The following is a 27,193-nucleotide window of genomic DNA, read 5'->3' on the forward strand; positions in this document are numbered from 1 at the left end:
GCTTTCCCCGCCTTTTGTCCAGAATAGAACAATTCTTGGATCATCTTCTCACACTGATTTATTTACCCCACTTTAGAGCTGCTACCACATCAAAGTGACTCAACTTGGCTTTAAAGAGGTTCCACGGCCGAGCCACATCCTTCCTAGTCAATCTTTTTTCCGCTGCCCCCAGAGATGGTAGGTCTACACCTCCTGGTTTTCCGTACCCAGCCTCTCTGTGTGTGCAGCGCTACCTCCTCAGTAGCTAGCTCCCCCAACTTCTTGCTTCTTCATCCTTTTTGTGCATTCGCTCAAGTCACTGACCTCGCCAACAATGCCCACCCACCCCCAAGGCCCCACTCCAGCTCCACTCTTCCAGCCTTCCCTAACACTCTACCCACACCCCTAGGATTTGAATTTCACAATGCTTGCTTTTGTAGTTGACCATTCTCCAACTTAAAAAACCAAACCCAAAACCACCAGCTGTGCTTTAGGAAAGGAACTATCTTTTTAACTTTCTTTTACTTTTTTACTTCTATACCACCTTATTCAATTCTGGGCATAGAAGAGGAGATCAGCAAAGACTTAATAACACACAAAGAAAGAAAAAAGAAATCAGTGCTTGAACGCATTATTTTACAACTTGATCATTTCCTCTCAAAAGGCCAGGCAAGGTACACATGAAATGCACCAGTATTAACGGTTCTCTACCTTATCCGGCTTCGGGTAGTGGGGGTCACAGATGCCGTAGGAGAGGAGGAGAGGGAGAGCTGTGGTGACGTGGTTCCCATAGCCATCAGAGAGGCCGGCGATGCCCCCTCAGGTGCAGAGATGTCTCGTTTCATCTCTTCACTACTTCGTCGAGATACTGATTGTGAGAAATAGTCATTATGCATTTTATAGCAGAAACATTTTAAATTGAGAGTTCTTAGCACATTTTCTTCAGCAGGTTCCAAAAAGAGCAAAAATTACAAAACAGGAGGAAAAACCAACATTTTCTTTATCTTACTGATAACTTGTAAGAATTTATTTTTTTCATTTAAAGAAAGAACTGTCACTAAACCCCACCTTACCTGATGGTAAGAAGTGTGTCTTACCCATCCCTATAACACTCAAAGTATCTACCTAGCACATAGTAAATAGTACTCTGTAAACATTCATTTAATCACAAATACAACTAAAAACCAAAGGCTAATTAAAGCAGTACCTGATAACTACCCACTCTCAACTGAAATCAAAATGACCCTTCAGAACTTAGCCAAAAATACTATTAAAAGGAAAGAAAAGAAAGAGACACATTTAATTCTGGGTCAGGCCATATTTTAAAAAACATAAATCAACAGGACAGAAAACCAAAAGGTGTTATGTCAGCTACTGAGAAATAAAAACCATCAGAGAAATCCTACTTTGACAGTCTTGTGTGGTAAGACATTGCACCTTGGTAGAATTACAGAAAGTTCTGAGAACTGTTAAGTGGACGTAGCCACTTCTGCCGTTAACAGAACCAAAATAAAACCGGCTTTCCAGCAAGGATGCTGAGTAAGAGCAGGTGCCCACAACGCTGGGCTGAGCACAGTGATAAGTGACATGAGACAAAGTTTCTGACCTCAGACAGAATTCTCTCACCTCAGAAGATGCTGGATGTGCAGGAGCCATTAACTGTCTCACCCCTGGGCTGATTGTAATGCCAATCAATGTGACACGTCAGTAACTTTCCCCCCTGATTATTAGTAAAATGCCCACCTTTTACTGGTTAAAATGTTCTTGATGATTTTAGGATAACCACAAGCGGAAACATAACACTGCATTAGAAAAGTGATGTCTTTAAAGATCCAGAAGAAACAGATGCTTTCCCCTATTACAGGATCTTATTAGAATGAGGCACTTACATATTCTGACATAATTTTATAATTATTCTTGTTTTCTCTTTCAATGTCAAATCTCTGTACGCCTTAAATCAGCAATATCTTTTAAGTGGTGTGCTAGGAAATTGAATGAGAACACCGTTCATAATTTTATATAAAACAGAGGAAACAGACTGAGAAAGAAGAGGAAGAACACTGTTACAGGAAAAGGGTTTGGGATCTGGGCTTTGGGATAATGATTTTGACTCGACTCCTTACTGATTTAAAGACTCAGCTATGATGTATAAAACTGTACTAATTTAAATACACATATAAGTGGGTCGTCAACTGTATGAGGTAGAGTTACAGGAATTTCTCCTTTCCTGGTCCAATTTTCAGTTGAGCTATTAAGAGTAAGAAAAGGCCACAAAGGGAAAATAATGTGAACAACTGATAAACTAAAGACTAGCTCTAGGAGACAAACAAAGCAAGTTCGTTAAATTCATCATTATAGGACGGCTTTATCACACTGGAGAAATCTGGCTTCCAAAGAATTTTGAATGTGCTCTGAAATAACTCTTCAAAAACAGTCATGACACACCTTGGGATAAATATTCTAATCTTTCACAATTATACCAACTTTGTATGAAGCTGTGTTTTCGGCACATCATCTAACCCACTCTGAGCATTTAAATAAATCCTTTTTAAATGAATGGAACTACCTAGTTTTTGTTTTTTGAAATTGAGACCATGAAATATGACTTCTATAGGATCTGAAAAATACAATAGGGGAAAACCAGAGTGAAAAAAATCAACAAGAGATTTTAAAGAGACAAGTAAGTTAACTAAGTCTAAAGAGAAAAGTATTCAGTACTATTACTACAACTTCTAGATGAAGTCTTTTTAAAGGCAATTTCAGATAAAAGTCATTACCTGAGATGGTCTTGGCACTTTCCATGGCAGGTACTCTCGGCAAAGAAGCAGGTCGGCTGGTTGAAGATGTTCTTAATAGATGCTCTACACAAAGTGGAAAGGGTCACAATAAAGAAATCTGACACTGAACTTTGATATAACAGGTAGCAAGAAGGTGAGTTTTACTTCTCTCTCCCTTGAGGCTCATCCTTCTTTCCCAACCCAGGAGGCTTCAACAATTCCCCATACAGTCTATTTATACAAAACAACTTCCATAGACAAGAACATGGGAAAACATTTCATTCAACACTTTATTTCTAGGGATGAGACAGTTGACACAGATGAAAATGCTTCTAAATCACCAAATGCTACTTATCTCTTTGCTGCAATTCAACCAAAATTCAAAGATCCCCTACTATATCTAAGTCTAAAAAGTACAAACTAATGAAAAGCTTTGGCCTTGTGCCTACACAGGTCATGGGGAAGCCATACATATACACAACCACAAACAAGTCAGCATAGGATCATTACAATAATTGAATTGATAAAGTGCTATCAAACCACAGAGGGAGAAGCCATTCGCTTTGATTTCAGGCAGCAGGGAAGACTTCAACAACACACTGTAGTGACATTAAGCTGGGCTTTAGTATAGAGAAGAGGGCTGGGGAACAGTATTTCGGCCAGATAATAACCAGAGCCAAGGTATAAGGACATTCAAGTTAGAGAATGATAAAATCCCAGCATGGCTAAAACATGGGCACATGGAAAACAGAGATGGCAGTGAGAAAAGAGGTTTTAAAGGGAGGAGGAGGCTAACCGGCCAGAGCCTTCATTACCTGGTACGTGGACTTCAGTCTAAGGGCAACAAGGGAGAGGCAGACATTTCTGACCATTCAGGGAAGAACACAGTCAGATACGGCCTCGACCTTCCGCGTTAGCAGCCTGCCCTTATTCTACCCCTCCCCTGCTTTCTAAACACAAGCTGCCTGGGGAGTTTCTTGAGTTCCCTGAACACGGGCACACGCTGTTCCCACACCTTCTATGCTCCGCCTCCGTTCCCTCCTTGGACCGGCTACCTTTACCATCCTGCAAGTCTAGCTTCCACATCGCCTCCTCGGGACCTGCTCCGCCGCAGTGCGAGCCCCCAAACACAGACCAGCACACTTCTTACCTAGGGCTACAAGGCCGCTGTCAGGCCAGGCCGACGAGCACAGGACAGACTAGATGAGTTCTGCCTAGTCAGTGTGCATTAGGGATGTGTGATTAGGATGAGGGAAAGCACCACCTCTTATACTTAATGAAGACTCTGAGTCTCATTGCCCAAGAATGTCCCTACAGCAAACATTTTTCGAAAAAGGGGAAGGCAAGACTCACCGCACACTAGTCAAACAGGTCATTCAACACCGCTTTTTAAGAACCAGTAATTTAAAAAATACTCCCTCTTATAATATGATGTCAAAAGTAATGGTACATGACATTATCTTTCAAGGATAGCACATCATTTACCGCAAAATCTATTTTCTAAGCATATGATGAACATCTGGCTGTAATTACATACGACTTGGAGGAGAAGGGAGTGGGAAGGATGAAGTTACTTTCTTAATGAAGATAGGACTTATACAGCCTCGAGTCATTACATCTTTCTTTTCTTGAGCAAACATCACCTCTGTGAAAGAGCCTATCAGCATCAATCAGGATGCTGAACGCTGTTGGCAGTTGGCCTTCCTCCTCAGGAAGAGCACATTATGCACAAAGGCTGACAGACAATACAAAGTTAGCAGCACATGGAAATAGGAGAAAACGGAAACCAACGTTTTAATTTAATCAAATTCTCCATTTTACAATTATGAAACTGGTCATTTCCCTACAATCTTCATCTCCCAAAGAACATAGCAAATGAAGAAAGTTAAAACAAAAGTTATAAAGACAAATGAATCGAAACTAGTGTGTCAGCCCTATAATAATGCCCTACATGGAAAGTGTTTCTAGGTTGCCTTATTTCTTTCTCTTTTACACTGCACACACAATTGAAACAAAGCTCATGAAATTTACTGCTGATTCATTTGCCCAACACCTCTTCTTACCGCACGTCTAAAGATCCAAGTCTGTCTCAATTTGGTAGACCCTACCATAAGGCAACATCTATTTTCTGAAAATGGGCAAAATGGCACATATTTCATAGCCCTTATTTAAATAGCCACAGTAGATTATTCTTTTCAAAATTATTTGTGATAACTTTCAACTGGCACAACACAGTCTGCTGCCATCTCGTGAAGTACTTTCATTGTGAGATCACACTTGTGCTGAGAAGCACACGTCACAGCAAGAACACGTGCCCATCGACTACTACAAGTAAGCAGGCTGGATTCCATCTTCATGTCAAACTGTCCGTTCATCTCACTTCAGGAAATAAGATTAGTGTATTATAGTTGAGAGTGGCAGGCAGGAGAGAGTATATTTTATAATAATAGAGTCTATTGCCATATGGAGCTACTCTTGTCTCTAATCCATTCATTCACCAAAAATCATTTGGGTGGCCACTACTTGCCAGGCTTGGTGCAAAGGTCAGAGAAAGGAAGATAGGAGGCAGGAAACTTGCCCTCATGGAACTCAGAGTCTAGAGAGGAAGCCAGACATTTAAAAATCATTATAAGTGAAGGATGCTAGGAAAGAATAAGTACAAGGGGGCTCTGGGAACACAGCAGGGGATGTGACCTGCTCTCGAGAGGATGTCTGGAAAGGCCTCCACAGGAAATGACATCTCAGTTAAGGCTAGAAGGATAATTAATAGCTTTTACACAGGGCAAAGCAGACCTTGGAGGGGAGAGAGTGTTCTGGATGAATGCTTAGCATACACCAAAAGAAATCCAGGAAGGCAATGTTCAGAGGGCAGCAGGAAGGCCGCAAGCAGGTGGGAGGGCCAGATCAGGCAAGGGGAAACCACGCGGGCAATGCAGGCGAAGTCACAGAGTTTGAACTTCACCCTGCTGGCAATGGGGAGCCAATGAAGGTTTTAGTAGCTGAGCATCTTTCGGCTCTAGTAGATTGGAGGGGTAACAGACTGTATGAGGAGAGATAAGGACGGCTTGGACTTGGGTGGTACCAGGAGAGACGGAGAGAAGTAAACAGATTCAAGGGCTCTGCGACTGGGTGGAATCAACAGACTTGCTGACCTAGTGGACATGGAGGTGAGAAGGAAGGAGGTTCCACATACAGAGATATGACAGGGGAAGAGTATTACGGGAGGAAAAGAGATGAGAACACATTGAATTTGAGAGCCCTATGAGATACCCGGGGAAGATGTGGACTAGGCAGCCAGAGAAGGAGTGCAGAAGAAAAGTCAGAGTGAATATGTAAGTTTGGAAATTTTTAGCATATAGTTGATGGGATGAGAATGAACTTGGTGCCAAGGAAGTTATGGGAACCTTGGTCAAAGAAGTTTCATACACTGGTGGGGACAAAAGTAAGGAAAGAATGTGTTGAGGAGTGGGAGACAGGAAGGAGACAAGCTGTACGAGGATGAGAAAGCCTAGTAGCTGGAGGAGGTGGGGAGATGGGGAGGGTTGTCTTTCTTAACATAGGAGGGCATTTTAAGATGACGAGGGAAGAGAGCCAACAGAGAGGGTGAAGTTGAAGATACAGGAGAAGGGGATAATAGCATGAGGCTAACGGCATCTATGAAAGTCCAGGGGGATGAGATCCAGGGCTCAGATAGAGGGATAAATCTATACAGAGATACTCTGTTCCCTTCCGACAGACAGGCAGCAGTAACATAAGCACACTAGGTCTGCTACTTAATTCTCTCTTATTTTAGAAATCATAGAAATTAATAGGTACAGGCGTTGTCCCTTTATTGTTTCCCTAATCAAATTTATAGGCAAAATAGTGGGTTTAAAAATAGAATTCTAACTATCCAACTTCTGTTCACAGAGGAGGAGTTCCAAATGGACCAATGCTCCTGCCAAAAACAACTCTAAAATTTAGAAAAAATATTAAAATCAACTACTTAAAGCCACTAAAGAGAAACCAAAGCAGGTGGAAAAATGAAAGGAGTCTACACTTGGAAGAAGGAAATAGCACTGGGTGAGTTTCCCAGTTTTATGGCTTGTCGGCAGGGATATAGGCCCCAGCTGAGGCCATGTAAGGCAGCACAAATTTGGTAGAAAACCCATAGCCTTACTGCCTTGAAGAAACACAGGATATATCTCAGAACAACCAAAACTGCTGGAAAGAGAGGGGGTAGGGGAAAGACCAGAAAGGAAAGAGTCACAAATTCTGTACCATGTTTCCCCGAAAATAAGACCTAGCCGGACAATCAGCTTTAATGCATCTTTTGGAGCAAGAATTAACATAAGACCTGTTATTATATTATAAATCATCATATCATATCATATCATATCATATCATATCGTATCATATCATAAGACCGGGTATCATATTATAGTAAAGTAAGACCGGGTCTTATATTAATTTTTGCTCCAAAAGACGCATTAGAGCTAATTGTCTGGCTTGGCCTTATTTTCGGGGAAACACAGTATATAAACTCTGCCTACATCTTTCACTGACGTCTGAAATCCACAAACACTCAGATTTCAAAGAGTTGAATTAAGGACAAAATAACTGACCAGGTACTTCAACTTAAGAAAAGAGGCTGGAATTTGAGGTGAGTCAAGTTAACTGCTTGCTAACAAAAATCAATTATCTGCAAAGGAACAAACCAGAATCCAGAATCTCTACAACACGTGAGTTATGCTGCCCAAGATACAATCCCAAATTACAATCCCAGACATACAAAAAAAAAAGGAAAAAGTGACGCATACTCAAAAGAAATGGAAACCTACCTGAAGATTATTTGTATGTTGGAATTAGCAGAAAAGAATTTTAAAGCAGTTATTACAAATATGCTCAATGTCACAAAGGAAAGTACGTATGTTCTCAACAAATGAACAAATAGGAAATCTCAGATGAAAGAGTTGCAAGAATATGAGACAGGCTCTCCCTGAGACGCAACGCAAAGGACAGCCTAAAGCTAAAAATGGAGCCGACATTGAGAAAAATCCTCTGGGACGTCAGTTCTCCCACTAAACACGAAGTATTTATTACTAGAGCAACTGGAAACCTGTTGTGCAGTGAGGACATCACAGCAACAACGAAACTCAAAACCCAACCCAGCTCCTGAGTAGATTAACTCAAATGCCCACACTAAATACCTAGCAGAAGGAAAGAGTTGCCCATGAAAAGGCATAAAGCCAATTTACTATCCTACACAAGATGTCCAGCTTTCAAGAAATGATTATAAAATATACAAAGAACAAGGACAAAAATATATTGAGCTCACTATGTCAAGACACAAAATCATCAATAAAACCACAATCACATATGGCATAGATGTTGGAACCATCTGACAGGGTATTTAAAATAACCATGATTAATATGTTAAAGCCTCCGATGGAAATAGTAGGCGACATGCAAGATCAGCTGGGATTTCCTAATTGATTTTCACTTACAGTTTCCATATGTCTGCTGAAATTAGACAAATAATATGAGAACTATGTCTCTGGTTCTCAACTGGAGGCAATTCTGCCAATGTGTTGCTTGGGACATATTTGGCTGCCACAACTGGGGAGGTGGGGTGCTACTGGCATCTTAGAGGGTGCTTCATGTCTAGTGAGTAGAAGCCAGGGATATTGCTAAATATGCACAGAGAGTAGATTTTACTGTATAGAATTTTTTTTTAATCAACCAGAACTGGGGTAAAGGGGATGGAATGCAGACTGTGACAAAATTCATCTAACTGTATTACAAATAACCACAATGAGATAGTGGTAAAAAAAGGAGCTGACCTAACAGGTGTAAAAACAGGTGTTTTGACTGATGCTCTAAGGCTGAACACAAAAAGAACTGCACACAAACACCATACTCTGGTAAATTTGCTTCTCATAGGGGTATGGTTTAACAATTTTGAAACTACTATATACTAGGGTTGAACAAGTAAGTAAATATATTGTAGATAATGCGAGCCAGGCTTCTCATTGTCAAGAGAAAGATGTTACAAATAAGGAAATAGAAAAGGCTAGAACGCACTCTTTGGTGCAGGCTTGGAGTCAGAGGCATTAGTATAAACTCATGGTTTTTGATAGATAGATGGACATAGAAATAATAGTTCCATGTTTGTATGCATGGGTTGGTTATACATACATAAAATTTTCTTAGCTCTATCCAGAGAGGAACTGGAGGCAGTCAAATCTCAGCAGCAGTAAGTCCATCTAGCACCCAGATCTTCTTTTCTAAATACTATTCTCTAATAAAAGTAACTCTGGTTCCTTGGAGAACTGGTTGATTCCAGAGCTCGTGCAGGAAACAAACAAGCCTGGATCATCTTGTGGTGCCCAAAGTAAGAAAATCCTTTTGAGGAGTCGGGTGCATGAAAAGGGCAAGGAGTCAATATGAAAGAGCTCCCAGTGGCCAAAGTTGGAATAACTTGAGCAACAAAATAACAACAATAATAAATTATAACCCAAAGAATAAATATCCGAGAGTCTATACTAATACAAATGCTATAAATATAACAATAAGTATAACAACATAATGGAAATAATCCCTTACAAAAAGAGTGTCACCACTAGAACACCACAGCAATCACTGCTGCAGGAAAAATGTACAAACAGATGCTAAAGTCAGGGAGAGAAAGTTTAAGCAGCAACAGAATATTTATCCATTACTAGCAGACAACAACCTTAACCAAGGATCAAGGTCAACATCACCAATAATAAGACATAGCGACATCATGTGTCCCTTGCCCCGTGACACTTTAGAGGGGCACATCACCCCTGTGACACCCTTCCCAATAAAACATAACCTCAACTTAATCAGGAGAAAATATCAGACAAACCCATACAAAGAGATATTCTAAAAAAAATAACTGGCTAGTATTCTTCAAAAGTGTCAAGGTCAAGAAAGACAGGGAAAGACTGATAAACGGTTGCAGACTGGTGGAGACTTAAGAAAATAAGACAAGTAAATGCAAAGGGGGTCCTGGACTTGATCTTGGGATGGAAAATGAACATCAGTGGAAAAAACCGGTAATCCAATAAAGTCTGTAGTTTAGGTTAATAACATTTCAACGATATTGATTTCTTACTCTTGATAATTATTCTATGCTGATGTAGGATGTTCACATAAGGGAACCTGGGCAAAGGGTAGTAGAGAGCTCTAATATTCGTGCAACTCTTCTGTAAGTCTACACTTATCTCAAAATCTTGATTTTAAAGACAGACAGAACACCTTATGCAAATATTGCAACACATGTTCAAATGGACTGATTGCAACTTATCTTGAAAAGCATTTTTAAAAAGATAGACTGAAGGAAGGATAGAGTGGTGGATAAGCATGTGATAAAGAGAATACAGGAAAATGCTGTAGAATCTTGGTAATGAGATGTGGATATTCACTACACTATTTCTTTCAACTTTTGAAAATTTTCATAATACTTTGGGGAAAAACAGAAGCTAGATACTTGGTTTATCAAGACAAATACCAACAACCATAGAGAAGAAAAGGAAAATGGGGATGGGGGTGGCTTAGAATTGAATAGATATCCATTAGGCTATAAATACAGAGAGGCAGGATTTCTGTCTGAATTTCTCCTGGGAATTTCCCCACTAAGGCTGGATCTAGGGTTGGGCCAGAATCTGATTTAGATCTACTCTTTGAGAACAAAAATTGCTATGAAACTTTTTTAACAGAAAGTTTTCTTCTTTATTTTGACTTCAAAGTAAAGAGATAATAACTTTTGACAAAGGCTTAGCTTTCTATTTCTAGAAAAATCTCCAAACTTTGTGTCCTATTTATTATGTATACCCTTACCATAAATCAATGTTTTTTCAAAATACTGAGCTTTGAAAAAATTTTACATCTCTAAGCCTCAAGTAATACTATTTACATAGACAACAGTATGAATTTCTTTACAGAACATGACTAAACGTGGACTAATCAACTTTTTCAGATACCTACACATCCGAGCTGGTAACACAGATAGGACACTCACGAGGTCACACTGACACTGGACAACCCCAGGCTCTCCAACCATCAGTTGAGGTCTTTGCTTAACACTCTGGACCTTTCGAAGATCACTGTGCAAATGGGGACAGTAAAGACATTCCCAACTACCTATATCCATGTATCTGGTAGCTGATATATCCTTTCCTGCTTAGGCCACAAACACTAATTCACATGCTGTCTACAAAGACTCACTGAGGCGGCGCCAGTCATGACCCCAACCATTTAACTCAACTGCTGACAATACTAACAAAAGAGCATTTGATTAGTTCATTTATAAGATTTCTCTGGTCTAAAACATTCTCCTACAACTGACATACAAGCATGATGCTAAAATACAACAAACAAAAACCCCACACCTGTTATAAAATACTTAACTGCAAAAAAACAACAAATTTTCTAATTTAAGTGTAGTACAACAAGAGGCAACACCCTTTTAAATTTCAGTAATGAAGCCACTAAAACTTTCAAAATGAAAATTATAGACTGCATTTTTTTAAATTTAGGCCAAGATAAAAGAGACAATCAAAGAAGTAAAGCAGTTCAAGACAGCTCAAAAATACTACTTTCTTATCACAGTTTGGATAACCACGGTGGCTTTTTATGACCAAGAATCATTTGGTTGTTGTTAGTTTTGTAAGTGGTTTCTTTCTCTAGTGATTGTGTAAGATAAGATCACACTATCAACAAATTCTCAGATAAAAATTCACCTAAGTGTGTTTCCCTCTGTCTCCTGTATTTGCACTAAGCCCCATTAAGGCATTATAACAGACTAAAGTGGAGAATTAGACTGGCATTAACACAGACTGACCACGTACACCCCATGCCCAATGGCATTATCATTTGATACATTACCAGATAATAAAAAGAGCAGAGCCAGGAAAAGGTCTGATTCAACAGAGCCCTGGAGACACGTTAACACATTTAGTCTGTGTTTTCAATAACCTTGGCCCATAGACCGTTCACGCCCCATTCCCCACCCACAAAAGCCATGGCAATAGGAAAAATGAAACAATAATCTTTGTCTAATTATCCTTTACTAAGAATCACTTGGGTTGCTTGTGAAAATGAAGTTCCCAAAAGTCCGTAGATTAGAGGTCAGTGAGGCCCAGATCCTGTATTTTATCAAGTGACTCAAGTGAAGTCTTATCAACAGGTAAGTTCAAGGAACACTGCTGGTGCTGGCTTTCCCTGTAAACCGTGCCCTGCTGTGAGCCAAGCAAGGTGAGTCTGGAGGGTAGCAGTCAAAAGGGGAGGAGGCCCTCCCTGAGGTAAAACTGGAGTGAAGCCGTGGAGGAGAGATCCCTTCTCCTGGACAAGTGTTCCAGAAGAGGAAGGGCCAATGTCAGGCTGCTAAGTCAGGAGTGTGCCTGAGTCCCCAGGACACAAGGAAGCCCATGAGGCTAGACAGAGTGACAGAGACAAAGGTGACAAGGCCAGACAGGCAACTGAGGCCAGGCTGGGAGGGCCTGGCGGCCACTAAGAGAACTTGAGCTTCTCTTCTGAATGAAATAGGAGCCAGTGGAGGGTTCTGAGAACAGTGACATGTTCCAATTTATAGTTTTCAAGACTACACTGACTGTGGGGTTAACAATAGACTGGGCGGGGGATTAGGAACCTTTTGCCAGAACCCAGGTGAGAGGTGATGGTGGTAGTGGGGGAAGAGCAATATTCCGGGTGTATTTCAAAGGTAGAGCCAATGGGTTTCCTAAAGAACTGAACAGGGCTCAGACATGGGGGCTTAAGATGAAAAAGGGAGTTAAGGATGATTCCAAAATTTCTGGAGGAGGAAACTGCCATTAACTGAGGTAGAAAAGTCAGGCTGAACGAGTTTGGGAAATGTGGGAATCTTGTCCGGGACGACCTCAGTAGGGGCGCATTCAACATGCAAATGGTGAGGTCAAATAGGCAATTGGATATATAACTCTCGAGTCCACAGGAGAGGAACAGGCTGGAGATAGAAGTTTGGCGGTCCTCAGAATAAAAGCAGGAGTTAAAGCCACGAGACACAATAACAGAGTACAGACAGAGAGAAGACAGGCCTAAGGGCTGAGCTCTGGGGGACACCACCACTTACTGGTCAGGGAGGAGGAATGAGCACAGGAGACAGAGCAGCAGCCACGGAGGGAGGAAAAGATGCAAGAGTGGGGCATCATGGAAACCAAAAAGAACATCGTGGAAGAGGGAGCGCTCCACAGGGCCAAAAGCTGCCGCCAGTTCGCAGCAGATGAGGACTGAGAGCTGACTGTGTTGGCAACACCTCATTGGCAACCTCGATGAAAGCTGCTCGAGGGACCAGGAGAGGTGAAAGCGTGTGTGCGGGGCTTAGGAGAGCCTGGGAAGAGAAGGGTTTAAGAATCCCATGAGCTAGGTATTCACGATTATTCCCAATGTACAGACAAGAAAACAGCATCACAAAGGTCAACACCAGCACACATGAAGCCGACTATCTAAGCACCATACACATACATAATCCTGAACAATCCATCTGGGGGGTGAGGGTGGGAACAAGGTTAAGATGTAAAGAGAGACTTTAAACCTACTATTTGTTCCCATAGCAAGAGGACCTTCTAAGGGGAGAAAAGACCTCGGGTCATAATTGACAAATGAGCTACAAGCCAAGGAGCAGGGGTGGAACGCAAGTCTTGGTGCCGGGAAAGCAGCAGCAGTGCCATCTTCCACCGTCCCTAAATGCTGCACAAGCAGCTTACCTAACACTCCAGACTGGCAGGTATGGGGCCAGTTTCACTGCCTAACTGAACTCTTCCTCCAGGTGCTTTCATGGAATAAGGGAAATAAGTCTCCTGATTTCTTCCCCACACCTGCTGAAACCTTGTAGTCTTACCGACAGAGCCTAACACCTACTTTCTACAACCGAGAGAACGCACAGAGGAAAGCGTGGAGGTAACTGGCCTGTATCAGTTACGAGGAGCCCCAGGCTCCTGAGTGACGTGCACACCTGCCTAGCACCTGCACACGTATCCCAACGCAGCGCTGCCTGTCACAGCCCCCCGCCAGGGCCACAACCATTCTCCTAACGCACTGTGGCACCACATGGAAAAGGCAGTGTGGGTAAGAGAAGGAAGGAGCCCTGATCCCGGCAGAGGGGACGGGCTTGGGTGCCGGCTCCACCACAAAGAGCGATCTATGGGAGAATGGGCAAGGCCCTTCCCAGTGCGGAGAAGCACTGCTGGGCTTCATCTTCTGGAGTCTCAATTTCTCCTTAGGAACAACAATACAGAGCACAGAGAGTTTCAATGGGCTTTGGAGTCAGGCTGCCCAGGCCTACTATTCATTAACTATGCTAACCTGTGTTAGGATTAACTTTCTGAAGCCAAATTTTTAGTATCTATAAAGTGGGGTTACAATCTGTACCCCACGAAGAACTGTGCAACACAGTGCCTAGCAATGGTGTGTGCTCTCTATTACCCATCCTGATGTTGTCATGAGACAGCTGTCTTCCAACATGCATTTGTTAACAACTAATCTCCCCATTTGTAATTAATACATACGAGTAGTAAACTTTTGATAAAGATGTATACCAGACTGGTTATAATAACGTCAAGAACAAAGAAAATAACAATTTTGTTAACCAAACAAGTCAGAATAAAAAAATTAACAAAAGTGAAATACTGCAACCTATGAGATGTACCTTGAACAGGAATTTCCCCATAGTTTGGTCTCTTATCTGACAGGGCTGTCAGCGGTTTGGATGTAGAGATTGGTCCGCTTATAGAATGTCTCTGAAATCATAAGATAAACAGTGTCTACGTTAGGTTAAATCTGGAGCCAGCTGGGCCTTACAGAGAAAGTTGCAGAGAGTAAATATTTAGTTATGAACTTCCCTAATTCCTTCCATACTATTATACGCGTAGTAAGGCTGAAAATCCCCCCCCACACACATATAATGTGACCAATTTTATATGTCACATTTTAAAAATTAATACAGAAAGGGCCGATGTGCTCTTTACTCCGTTTTCCCCAAAGATAACATCTTGTCACTCCACAGTGTAGTATCACAACCAGGATACAGACATTAACATCGTCACGATACAGGCTGCTTCAATCACAAGGATCCCTCCTGTGGCCTTTAGACAATTACACCGTCCCTCCCCCTCCCTGGCCCCACATCACTGACCCCTGGCAACCACTGGTATTCTGAGTATAATCTCATTATTTGCTTAAAGACAATTCTTAAATACCCCAATTAGCGAATGCTCCTACTGTACTTTTATTGGCCATTCAATTCATGCCCGGGTTCCAAATAGATCTCAGTTCTGTCCCCTACTCCCTAATTCTACTACTGCTGCCCCGTACACCGTCATCTTAACTCAGCACTACTTGCAAAGGCTTTGTCAGCAGCCTCCTCAATCCAGTCTTATACACACCTCCCTGTGCACGCAGCCAGAAGCGTGCACCCAATACCTAAAACCTCGCAGCTCTGTATCTGCATCTCCTGCCTCCTCTACATCATGCTCAAACACCTCCAAATGGCTTATTTCCACATAGACCATGCTGTTTACCACCTCTGTGCTTTCCCTCAGGGTATTTCCTTAGCTTTCCTCTAGCCCTTTTTAATCTAGTAATTTCTAACTACACATTTCATATTCCCAGCAGAAATGTGCGGGACGTTCAGCTTCTCCACACCCTTACCAACTCTTGGTGTTGTCTTTCAACTTTAGCCTCCTAGAGGGTGTGTAGTGGGATCTCACTGTGCATTTAATTTTCATTTCCCCAATGACTAATGATGCTGAGCATCTTTTCATGTGTTTCTTGGCCAGCTGGGTATCTTCTACCAGGAAGGGACTTTTCAAATTTTGTCTATTACTTACTAGGTTATCTTCAACTAAGACAAAAGAGTCTTCTTTGAATACAAGTCTTTTGACAGATAAATGTACAGTATTGTGAATATATTCTCTTCAGTCTGCACCTTGTCTTTTCATTTTCTTAATGTCTTTCAGGTAAGTTTTAAATTTTGATGGTTCATTCTTTTCTGTGTCCTAAATAAGAAATCTTTGCCTCCTTCATGAAGGTCATGAAGATTTTCTCTAATGTTTTCATCTAGAAGTTTTATAATTTTAGCTCTTACATGTAGATACAATTTCGATTTTTATAAATGCCATGAGGTAAGGGTTTTGGTTTTGGGGAATTTTTTCCATATGGATAGCTAGTTGTTCCAGAATCCTTTGTTGAAAAGGCTACCTTTGTTGAAAAGGCCTGCCTCTTCCATCGAATTAACCTTGGCAGCTTTGCTGAAAATCACCTGACCTATGTCTGAATTTCTATCTAGTCTACTGATCTAACGTCTACGTTTAAATTTATGTCAGTACCATACTGCCTTGATTACTCTAAACGCTAAAATCAGGCAGAGTGAGTCCTCCAAATAAGTTTCTTTTTTCCCCCCAGATGCTTTGGATAGTCAGGGTCCTTTGAATTATATTATCAATTTCTATAAACTGGGATTACAACTGGGGTTGTGTTGAATTTACAGATCAATGCGAGGGAAAACTGCAAAACAGTGACAGTATTGAGTCTCCTAGTCCATGAGTATGATGTATAATATCTTTCCATTTATTACCTCTTTAATTTCTCTCAGCAGTATTTTATAGTTTTCACTGTATAGGTCTTACACAATATTTTATTAAATTTATTGCTAAGTATTTCAATTTTCAATTGTTCACTGGAGTGTCTAGATCTAAGAGATGGCAAGAGGCGTATTCAAGACAGAAGCTAACCTCCTCATAACCTTATCTTGTAAGTGACATCTCATTCCTTCTGCCATATTCTATTCATCAAAAGTAAGTCATGAAGTCCAGCCAACCCTCTGGAGGAGCAGACTACATAAAGCATGACTACCAAAAGAATGGGACAGAAGTGACAGTCCAAATTCCAAGTCTAGGTCTTCACAAGCTTTGTTAAGTTCCACTTTCACCTTCTGGGAGTGAAGGAGCCTGAGACAATCAGATCTAATGTGTCTTTTGGAGCAAAAATTAATGTAAGACCCGGTATTATACTACATTATATGTTATGTTATACCCAGCCTTATATTGTAGTAAAATAAGACCCGGTCTTATTTTACATTAATTTTTACTCCAAAAGATGCATTAGAGCTGATTGCCCAGCTAGGTCTTATTTTTGGGGAAACACGGTACCAGGAGGCACAAGTAACAAGGAAGCATTTCAGAGGCCGCTCACCTAGTTCCTTATGAATCGCCTTGGTCCTTTTGGGTTTACTTTTAAGGTCATATAGGGCAGGTCTAGAATAGTGTTTATACCAGGGCTATTTGATTCCACTTTATGGAATGGCCCGTGGGGGGACTCTAATGAATCTCCAAATAGTCAAAGAGGCTTTTCTACAGTGGGTGGTGGGAATTCAAATGATTACTTGCCCTATGTGAACTATGGGAAGCGTTTGTCTGGCAGCTCCCTGCTAATTGTTCTTTCCTGGGAAGGAACAGTTCTTGCCCAGCCTTGTAGGGGTTCACCCTACACACGTGCAGGCCGGCATTCAGGGAGAGACTCAAAGGGATACCTCTGCATAGCTCTAGACCCCCTTTTCTGCAGAGCTCCCTCCCTGCCAGGTACTCTGCCCACAAATTCTAGCACTCTCATTCTCCCTGGACGCTGATCAGCGTCTCCTCAGATCCGACCAGTTTCCCCTTCCCTGCTCCATCTGGGCGCGTCCTCCCTGCACCACCATCTGGAAACTGCCAACGGGAAAAGTGTGGGCCATAGTACGAGTTAATTTATTTCTAAACTTTTAGTTATGGATCAGTCTTGTGCTGCCTGTTGTACAGTCTGAATATAATTGCTTCCTATATTTTGTCCAGCTTTCTAGTTGTCTTTGGTGGCAGAATAAGCCAGCCCATTATAACCAGCCCTTATAACCAAAAGCAGAATTTTCACCCAGGGAGTTTTGAAAAACTAACAATCCCAATCTTGGGCCCTACTCCCCAGAGATTCTCATTCACTGGGATGAGGCCTGGAAATCTACATGTTTAAAACCTCTCCACATGACTTTTATGCACAATTAGGTTTCAGAAGCACTGTGCTAACTAATCGAGTACTAAAAAGCTACTGAATACGACTTGTAATTAGTTTTTTATCAAGCTAGAGAAATGAGCTTTTTCTCCTCTTTACAAAGATTTACAAAGTGATACCTCGTACATTAAACTTCAACTAATACTCAGTTTATTTTATTTTGCACCATTGCTTTTATTTATCGCTTCAGGTCTTTGGGATAAGTTTGATTAATAGAGCATATAAAAAACTCATTATAGATGAAATATGGAATTCCTCTTGCCTTCCTTTTAAGAGTATAACATCTTCTACATAAATGTAAATGAAGGCACTAACCTGCGACATTACAAATGTAGAGGGAGCACATTTTAACCTTAAACTTGACAAAAAAGAAGTTAAAAAGTTCACTTACAAAATACATGGTCAGTAGTTACACAAGTACAAAAGCCTCCACTGAAAGAAAATGCTCCCAAACCTTGTTTTTGTAGAGAAAGGCTTCAGCCAACGCTACCCTATATCACAGGGTAATAGCTTTTAGGCCATTTTTCCTTTGGCTACTCTCACCTATGTGGAAAACCTCCACCTCAGCCCACTTTCCAAAAGTGGCTTACAAGCAATAAGAGAGCCTCTTGTGCACTACAGAGTAACAATCACTTGCTCTGCTTCTGGTCTGCATTTCCAGAGTGGCAAGGCAGAGCACCTTCTGAAACTTGTTTGGAATGGACCAGCAATACCTTGCGCTAGATTGCTACAAAATGGTCCACAATGAATCACTCCTCTCTGAATTCATGCCTTGCGCAGACCCTACCACTCTGAATCTGGGCTGGCCTTATGACTTCCTTAGACCAAAAGAATGGGACAGAAGTGACAGTCCAAACTCCAAGCCTAGGTCTTCACGGACTTTGCTAAGTTCCACTTTGACTCTGGGGAGCGAAGGAGCCTGAGAGGAAAGACCACATGGAGAGGGCGGCCCTGCTATCCCCACTGAGCCCAGGCCCCAGCCCTCCCTCTGGCTAAGTTCTGGTGCTGGAACGAGCCCATACAAAGCCAGCAAAGAACTGCTTAGTCAACCCAGATAAATGTGAAAAATAATAAATTGCTGTTTTAAGCCACTAAATTTTGAAGTGATGTGTTATGCAGCATAGGCTGAGGAACGCTAACTACATATTCTACCTAGAGAGGTATCTTAGTATGCTGGTTAAAAGCATGGTCTCTATAGCCACACTATCCAGGTTCAAATCCCAGCTCTACCACTTCTTAATTGTGTGCCCCTCAGCGAGCTGTTTACCCTTCTGGGCCTGTTTCCACACGGGAAAAGGAGGGATAAGAACAGTACCTAATACCCAACAGAGTTGTTGTGAGGATTAAATGAGTTACCATTATGAAGCATTTGCAACAGTGTGGAACACATAGTAAGTGCTCAATAATTGTTAGCTATCACATGAGAGATTTTCAGAAGAATAACACAACCGACATTCACATAACTTATCTCAACTAAGGATATTCACAGTACTTTAGGAAAAAAATCCCAACTAGATCCCTCATGTAGTAGTCACTTGCCCCCAGAAATAAGTGGGACTGACTGAAGAGGACAACCTTTCACATGCTGAGACTCCAAGGCCACAGGCACTTACCTGCATGGGGGAGACAGCTGCCGCAGGGGGCGTTTTCATAGGGCTTGGACTCAGAGGTGTGCGAGGAATTGCAGCTGCCGTAGGGTTTGGTACTAGAAAAACAACAAGCACACCAGTACTTAATGATGCATCATGGTACAGTGGGAGCTTTCATAACTGGTTTCCGATGAAGAGTTCACTGGCTTACCCAATACACTCAGCTCCCCTGGGAACTATCCTGACTGACACCCCTGAACACACAGCCATGCCTGCCCAGGAGCCTGTGCTTCTCCTGCCACCAGGTGGAGTGTTTGTTCCCTGGTGTGTTTATTTCCAACCCTGCTTATTCCAGTCATTTCATTTTTGTTAATTAGTTAATTTAAGGTTAAAGTGCTCCATAAATCAATGAAATCCAAGTATAAGAAAGACCAGGAGGAGTATGTCTGTAACTACATCAGGGGAGAAGCCTGGTACGTAGAACATGTGCACTAACTGTATTTCAGTTGTTTCCATGTCTGGCTATTGTGAGTACTGCTGCTAGGAACATTCGTATACAAGTATTTGAATATTTATGTTCACTTCTTTTGCATACATAACTAGGAATGGAATTTCTGGGTCACTTAGATGTATTTTACTACAAAATATTTTTTTAAAAAGATCAGTATAGAAGCAGATTATCTTTTTGCATTTAAGCCCTTTTTATTAATACTTCGAATAACTAACTGCATGATTTTAGTCTAGTGCAGACATTCTATTATCATTTTATTTTAGAAGTACATACATTTTTAAAGTCCTCTTTCATCTTACCCCATCATATTATACAGAGGTAGCCCCTAACAGTTGTTCTGAGTGCCTCTTTTTTGCACTTTCAATGAAAATATCTATGTACTTTAAAAAACAAAATGAGATCACACTGTGTAATACTAGTGTGCATTGTTAAAGATGCATAGTTTTTTACTGCATTAATGGGTCATAACTAGCTTAACCCTTTTAATGGGCATTTAAGCAATTTCCAGGTTTTCCATTTTATTAAACACTACACTGAAAACTTTATATATGTATCTATCTTTACACACTTGTGCCAATATCATGTATAAGAGCTTCGGGGTCTGTAAATATGTCATTTTAAATTGGAAGATACTGCCTAGCTATACTCCAAAATGCTACGCTGACAGTGTGTGTGTGAGTATACAAGTGACTTTTGCTTGGATTTTCAGTCAAAGAAAACTGATTTGTGTATAATCACAGAATATAGATTCTAGAAATTCTACTCTTATCAGAGTGAATTAGAATAAAGCCTATTGTATAGTTTAAAGAATTTCTAGATGAAAATTTAAGCTTAAGGACATATTACAATTAATTGTTTTTTTTTTTAAAAAAGGACATCCTTTCCTGTTCCCAGAGCTGAGATTAGAGAGATGAAAAGCAGCCAGTCATTTGAAGGTGGGGAGGACATGCTTCCAGGCTCTCCTGGCAGGCCTGGTTTGTTTCAGGACCAGAAGTGCAGTATAGCTGGAGTGTACAGGGTAGAGGAAGAGTGGGTAAGAGGAAAGCAGGGTCAGACCATATAAGCATCTGGGGATCTGAATTTAATAAGGCAATTAAATGATTTTAAGCAAGAAAAGACCTTTCTATCATGAAATGAAATGAAGCGACTAATGAGGAGGTTACTGAAATTAATAGTTGATGGTGGCTGAACTAGTATTTGATTGTACCACTAGAGATGGAGAGAAGTAGACAGAGAAAAGGTATGCATGTTGGAGGCTGGCTGGAGGTCTTGCTAATGGATTAGATATGGAGGTGAGGAAGAAGGACTTAAGGAAGAAAGAAGATTACTAGATTTCTGGCTCACACGTAAATAACTGGGTGGAATAGTGCTACCATTTACAGATTTGGTTTTGGACATAATAAAATGTCTAGGAGACACCTGAGTGTCAATGTCAAGTAGGCATTTGAATATACAGGCCTGAAAAAGTTCAGAGGAAAGGAAACGGATGAAGTCAAAATCTGAAAGTTCTTAGGCACAGACAAGGTACTCAAAGTCACAGGCATATTGGGGCGGCCGGATGGCTCAGTTGGTTAGAGCACGAGCTCTCAACAACAAAGTTGCCGGTTCAATTCCCCGCATGGGATGGTGGGCTTGCGCCCCCTGCAACTAAAGATTGAAAACAGCGGCTGAACTTGGAGCTGACCTGCATCCTCCACTAGATTGAAGGACAATGACTTGGAGCTGATGGGCCCTGGAGAAACATACTGTTCCCCATTCCCCAATAAAATTAAAAAAAAAAAAAAAGTCACAGGCATATGTGAAAATACATCTCTCCATGGGGTAAGGCACAAGTTTGAGATCAAGATCTCTGAAGCTGAACAGATGTCAAATCTCCTATTAAAATTCACTGTATAGTAAGCCTAACTCATTAATAATATATGAAATGTAATGAGCCTCAGAGAGTAAGTAAAGAACATCAAACTAGCCCAGAGAACACAGGGTAAGTGCCTATGACTGCCTGCCCCTACCACGATGTTTAAGGAAATTACCTTGAGATGCACTGTCGAAGGACTTGATGAGGGTTTTTACTGTAGGGGTTGGTTCGGAGGAAGTTGAGGACCTTCTACTCAGTCCCATCCCTTGCCTTAAGGCTGCCAAATCTCTCTCAACAGCATTCATGTAGTTATACACCCGGCCTCGCTCCTCTTCTTGCCTGAAAACGATATTGAAATCAGGGCATTTTTTACATATGTACCAGATAACACACATTTTCCCCTCCCGACTGAAAAGCATTAAAAAGTATCAGTTTAAAATAAAAAATAGTATCAGTTGAGCTGAATAAATTACCTGGTCTAATATTCTCATTTGCTTGGTAAATTCCAGGAAATGATATTAAAATTTTTATATCAGGTTATCCTTAAGTACGTTAAGTAACCATGAGTTTCCATTTTCATCTGAGCAAGTGTAAGGTGAGGACATCGGTAATCAATTAGCAGTAACATGGGAGGTGGACCTGCCGAGATCCTGACTGAGAACTGGGGCTCCCGAGGTTGTGGGCTGCTGAGAAGGCCTGGCTCCTCTCAGGAGAGTCTGGGAATTCACCAATACTTATGGATAATCTATACTGGCTCTATCTAATATGCCATGCGTAGACATGAAAATACAAAGAAATGAAATCAAAATCCATACTTTTAAATTAAGAAAAACAAAAACAGAAAACTTCTGTAGTCTCCAAACAGAATTTCTACAAAGGGGGAAAGAAAAGACTGAGCCCATATTAGTAACATGAGTCTCCTAGATGCTGAGTGTGATGGATCATGAGTCATCTAAAAAATCAATTCAAATTTATTTCTTGCCAGCTCTAATTCACTGAGCTAACACAAAAGTTTTCATCTGGGAGGAACTTTTAGTTGCAGTTTGTACATGTTGTATAACTGTTAAGTAAGTTTATAGGTGGACAAAAATGAAGCCAGTCCTTAGGAAAATTTGTCTTTGGTAGCCATTTAGCTTGTCTGACACGTTTTTGCCTCAAGATATACCAGAGAGTCTCATGCTCAGAAGTTTTGATAAAGAATATGCATAAGTCATTATAAAACTTTTTGGTCTTTAGAGCCCCTTTCCACTCTTAAAAATTACTGAGGACCCCAAAAAGCTTTTCTTTATCTCTACTGACATTTACCATATTAGATAGTAAAACTAAGAAATATTTAGAATATTTAATTCACCTAAAAATAAAAATAAATCCAGGACTTTATGAAAAATGACTTCAAAAACCATAAAATACTGATAAGAATAGCAGTGTTTTTACATTTTTGCTCATCTTTTTAATATCTGGTTTCATAGAACATTGCTAAGTTCTTATTTTTTTCTGTATTCAATCTGTTGCAATATGAAAAAAAGCAGGCCTTACACAGATATATAGCTGGAAAAGGGAAGACAATTTTAATAATATTAAACTAGATAACTGTGGCTTTTTAGATAACTACGATTATTCTTCCTTAATACTACACCAAAACGCAACAAGTGGTAGTTACTTAAGTTAGTTACAAAAAAAAAAAAAAAAAAATGTTACTTGCAATTTGGAATCTGAAACCATATAAATGAACTTTTCTACTCTGTCCATAAAATCCCCTGGTCCATCTTGTACTTTGAATGAATGGCTCTTTTGCCCATGAATGATTGTGTAACATCATGCATTGGTCATACGGAAAATACTGGTTCACTGAGTTACACGGATTTCCCGAATGTTGACACCTGTCATTATTCAATTTATTTTTTAAAAGTCACATTTGCTAATATCACCAATGATCTCATCAGGAAACTCTTTAAATGTGTAAAACTGCCATGCTCAAAATGACAGATACAAGTTTTCCAAAATCCTACCATTCACTTGAAAGCCCACACTTTACCACTGGCACCATATAGTCAGTTGTTTTCCTTAAGGTGTCAGCTCTCTTCATCATTTTCAAGAAATATCCACCAAATGCCAAAGTCTGACTATCCAGTTAATCTGTCAGTCAATCTCAAGTAAAAATGAAAAAAGAAAACAGCTCAAACTAAAACAATCATACCATGCTTTCCTCCCAACAGCCTTACCCTTGGGTATATGCAGAAGTGCTTTATGTGTACTTTCCATTTCATCACACAGAACATTAAAAAGAATATACTCGAGGACCAAAACTTAGTAATACTAATAATTTATGGCTTCATCATAGATATCTTTAAGTGAAACCTGCATTTGTTTAAAATGCGAGTGTGTGGTGGTCAAGAATATAATGACTACAAGTATAATTTGGTGCCAAGGCCTCGATTCATCAACAGTTTACACTTGCTTTTTCACTATCAATGCAGAAGTCAACACAGCGAAAGGGCAAACAACATGTCAGTACTATTACGAAAATAGTTAGAACTCACAGACCTCACTCTGAGAACTGCTGCTCTACAAGATACTTCTTTCAGGACGTACTTCCTTCAAATGTGTTTCTCAAATACTGACAAGCTTTCAGGATTCAATGGAATGATTCTTTAAGAGTCGACTTTCAGTCATTCAGGTAAACTTTAGAATAGAACATACTATTCATTTAATCGTATCCAGAAAAAAAAGGATATAATACAAGTTTTATACCAATGGAGAAACAATAATCTTCTGGCTCATTCCATGATCTGTCTTAAGGAGGTCAAAGAAAAATGGTTGAGCAATACCACCCACAGGGCTGTACACTAGAACTAGGCGACAATAAAATGTGATAGCTTTTCAAAAATACACTGTTAAATATTTTTCTAAAATTCCTTCCTGTCTACTTAAGAATTACTCGAAGTAATGAATAATCAAATTCTTAATAATAACCTCAAACATAAAAACTACTCTCCCCCACTCACTGAGGAACTCTGAGTACATCACAAATGTCATCACACCTAATACTTTCTATGGGTTCACAGTGATCTCTACGTGAGATGGGAAAAAATACTACTGTGGAGATTATGTGCTTATGAGCATGAACCAAGTGAAAACTCCTCAAATGGATGAAATGAAGAAATTCACTTGGTATTCTTCACCTGGGTCTCTAATAATACTCGCCGAAGTATACTCAGCAGGCCCTGAGTGCTGTGGACGTGTACCTCATCTAAGCCTTACAACAACCCTGTAAAGCAAGTAGCATTGTCTCTACTTTAAAGATGAACAAACTGAGGGCCCTGACCAAGATCACACAGCTGGTAAGAGGCAGAGCTGGACGGGAGCCACGTCTGTCTGCCTCCAGAGTCCACATCCTTAATCATGAGGCTATAATTAAAGAAAAGCCACAGGGCAGGAATGTGAGGATAGAGGAAAAGAGAGAACCATAATGTACCCTGTGCCAGGGATCCCTCCATAATGGACCCCTCCGGAGATGTTGATTGTGGACACTGCCAACAACTCTGAAAGATCCAAATAGACTGCGCTATTTCACAAGTGTCATAAAATGAGGCCAAGCTGAGTAACTTCCACTAGACCCAAACTCACTCATACCAGTGTCACATACCATTCTTTCCATAACAGCACATGACGAAACTGGGATTTAAGTGTTCTCTATTGAAACATACATGCCATGCACAACTGGATTCTCAAAACATACTTGCGTGACTTTATTTCCTCCAATTCTTTTGTGAGTTTCTCATTTTTTTCTTGAGCCTCATGTAACCGGCGCTTCAGATCACCAATCTCCTCTTGGGCTTCAGATTTAATGTCATTTGCAATGACTACTGCAGTCTGGAGATCAGCTTGAAACTGCCGCCATTCCGCAGATTCTTCCTATATGAAAAAACTAAATTTTTATTTCCAAAAGAGAGCAATAAAGATTTATTTAAAAGCAATAAAATGTGTTTATGAGTAGGTTGCTGCCAAGCACTGTTCCAAATGATAATAAATTTCTTTTAAACCCGAGAATTGCTATTACCTGTAGCTAAGAGGTAATGCAATTATTATTATTGAACTTGTTCTCAATGAGGAAAAGATTTTCTAGCTATGTATCTGTCTACTGAGGCATCAGAGTGCTATAAATACTAATGATGGCAATGTCAAGCCTCCCTTCCTCTTGCAAGTTTCAAAGTAAGCCTTATGAAAATAAACACATCCAAAATTTACAGCACTTTACCTCTGAAAAGTTCAAGAAGGTATTATAGATAAATGGTATGCAAACCATAATGAAAGATCTTATAGTGAAACACTATAAATATCCTGACATCAAAAACAAGGAAAAAAAAATCAAAAGTAAAGGAAAAGGAAGAGGAAGCCAGAAGAAAAACACTCAACTTAATCTATGCAGACAAAATCATGAAGAGACAAAGAGGAGCTAAGGAACTGTACGGTCTAGCTCTTCCCAGAGCCACAGAGGATGCGGGGGAAGCCTCCTCAGGGCATCACCTCCTCCACAGCCACAGCTGCCCACACCCAACCCCAGTGCCCGTGACTCCAAAATAATGTTTCGACACCATGAAGGCAGCCTGAGCAACTGAGGCATGATCCAGACCATGAGATTAGGGTCCCCACCCTCTGCCTCAGAGTGGCACGGCTGTTTGCAAGCTGATCAAATCCACCAAAGACAGAAAACTCCTATGAAAACAGCTTAGGTTTGGGGTACCTTACAATCCAGAGCTAATAAAACTTTCTTTCCAAAGTATAACTCTTGCTTCTTACACCCATCTTTCTGAACTTACCTCCAAATTACCAGTACATTCTTCTCTCTAGAATCTAGCACCAGTCCCAATGTGAAATGATGACATTTGCTTTCTGCCCAAAGCCCAGTAGGGTCAATATTATAACTGTATGTGGAGCTTCACATGAAGGATAACACAGTCAACTTTCAGAAAACTGTTTTCTAATGAATGAGATCATACATGAAGATTTATCCTACCCGAAGTCTCCTGTGCAGGGTCTTGATTTCTCTTTCCATGTCATGTTTTTGGTCCTGGAGTTTTTTAACCGTATCTGAAAAGATCACAAAAGTTTAAGTATTTATTCTTCGAGCTGTATTCAGAAGGAATAGTATAAAGGGAGGAGGTACTTAAATGACATTCGAAAAAAGTCATCCTGCCCAAACTTTTTATTTTTTAAGTAAAACTTTAAAAAAGGATTGCTTACTCCAACTATTAACCAATATTACTTTCTAAGGAAAATATCAAGTTTAAATAACAATTTCAGGATTACTTCCTTCCTCAGTGTCTTAACTCTGAAACAAAAAGTTAAGCAAAATCAATTGTCAGAAAGACACATACTCTTGGCTCACGACCAATCAAAACAA

General features: G+C 40.4%; 1 protein-coding gene across 5 annotated transcripts in view; it reads right to left on the bottom strand.

Annotated features, from left to right (window-relative positions):
* SPECC1L (sperm antigen with calponin homology and coiled-coil domains 1 like) overlaps window positions 1–27,193 on the bottom strand; it is a 128,865-nt gene that overhangs the window by 44,870 nt on the left and 56,802 nt on the right. For all 5 annotated transcript variants that reach the window (XM_074321714.1, XM_074321716.1, XM_074321713.1 and 2 more), the window contains 7 exons: window positions 26,807–26,880; window positions 25,529–25,704; window positions 21,965–22,128; window positions 19,448–19,539; window positions 14,446–14,536; window positions 2,757–2,840; window positions 691–847 (listed from right to left, as the gene is read on the bottom strand). In XM_074321714.1, coding sequence (XP_074177815.1) covers window positions 691–847; window positions 2,757–2,840; window positions 14,446–14,536; window positions 19,448–19,539; window positions 21,965–22,128; window positions 25,529–25,704; window positions 26,807–26,880 — 838 coding nt within the window. The remainder of the gene's footprint in view (window positions 1–690; window positions 848–2,756; window positions 2,841–14,445; window positions 14,537–19,447; window positions 19,540–21,964; window positions 22,129–25,528; window positions 25,705–26,806; window positions 26,881–27,193) is intronic.

This window comes from Rhinolophus sinicus, linkage group LG16 (assembly GCF_036562045.2).
Source record: "Rhinolophus sinicus isolate RSC01 linkage group LG16, ASM3656204v1, whole genome shotgun sequence".
Taxonomy (NCBI): domain Eukaryota; kingdom Metazoa; phylum Chordata; class Mammalia; order Chiroptera; family Rhinolophidae; genus Rhinolophus; species Rhinolophus sinicus.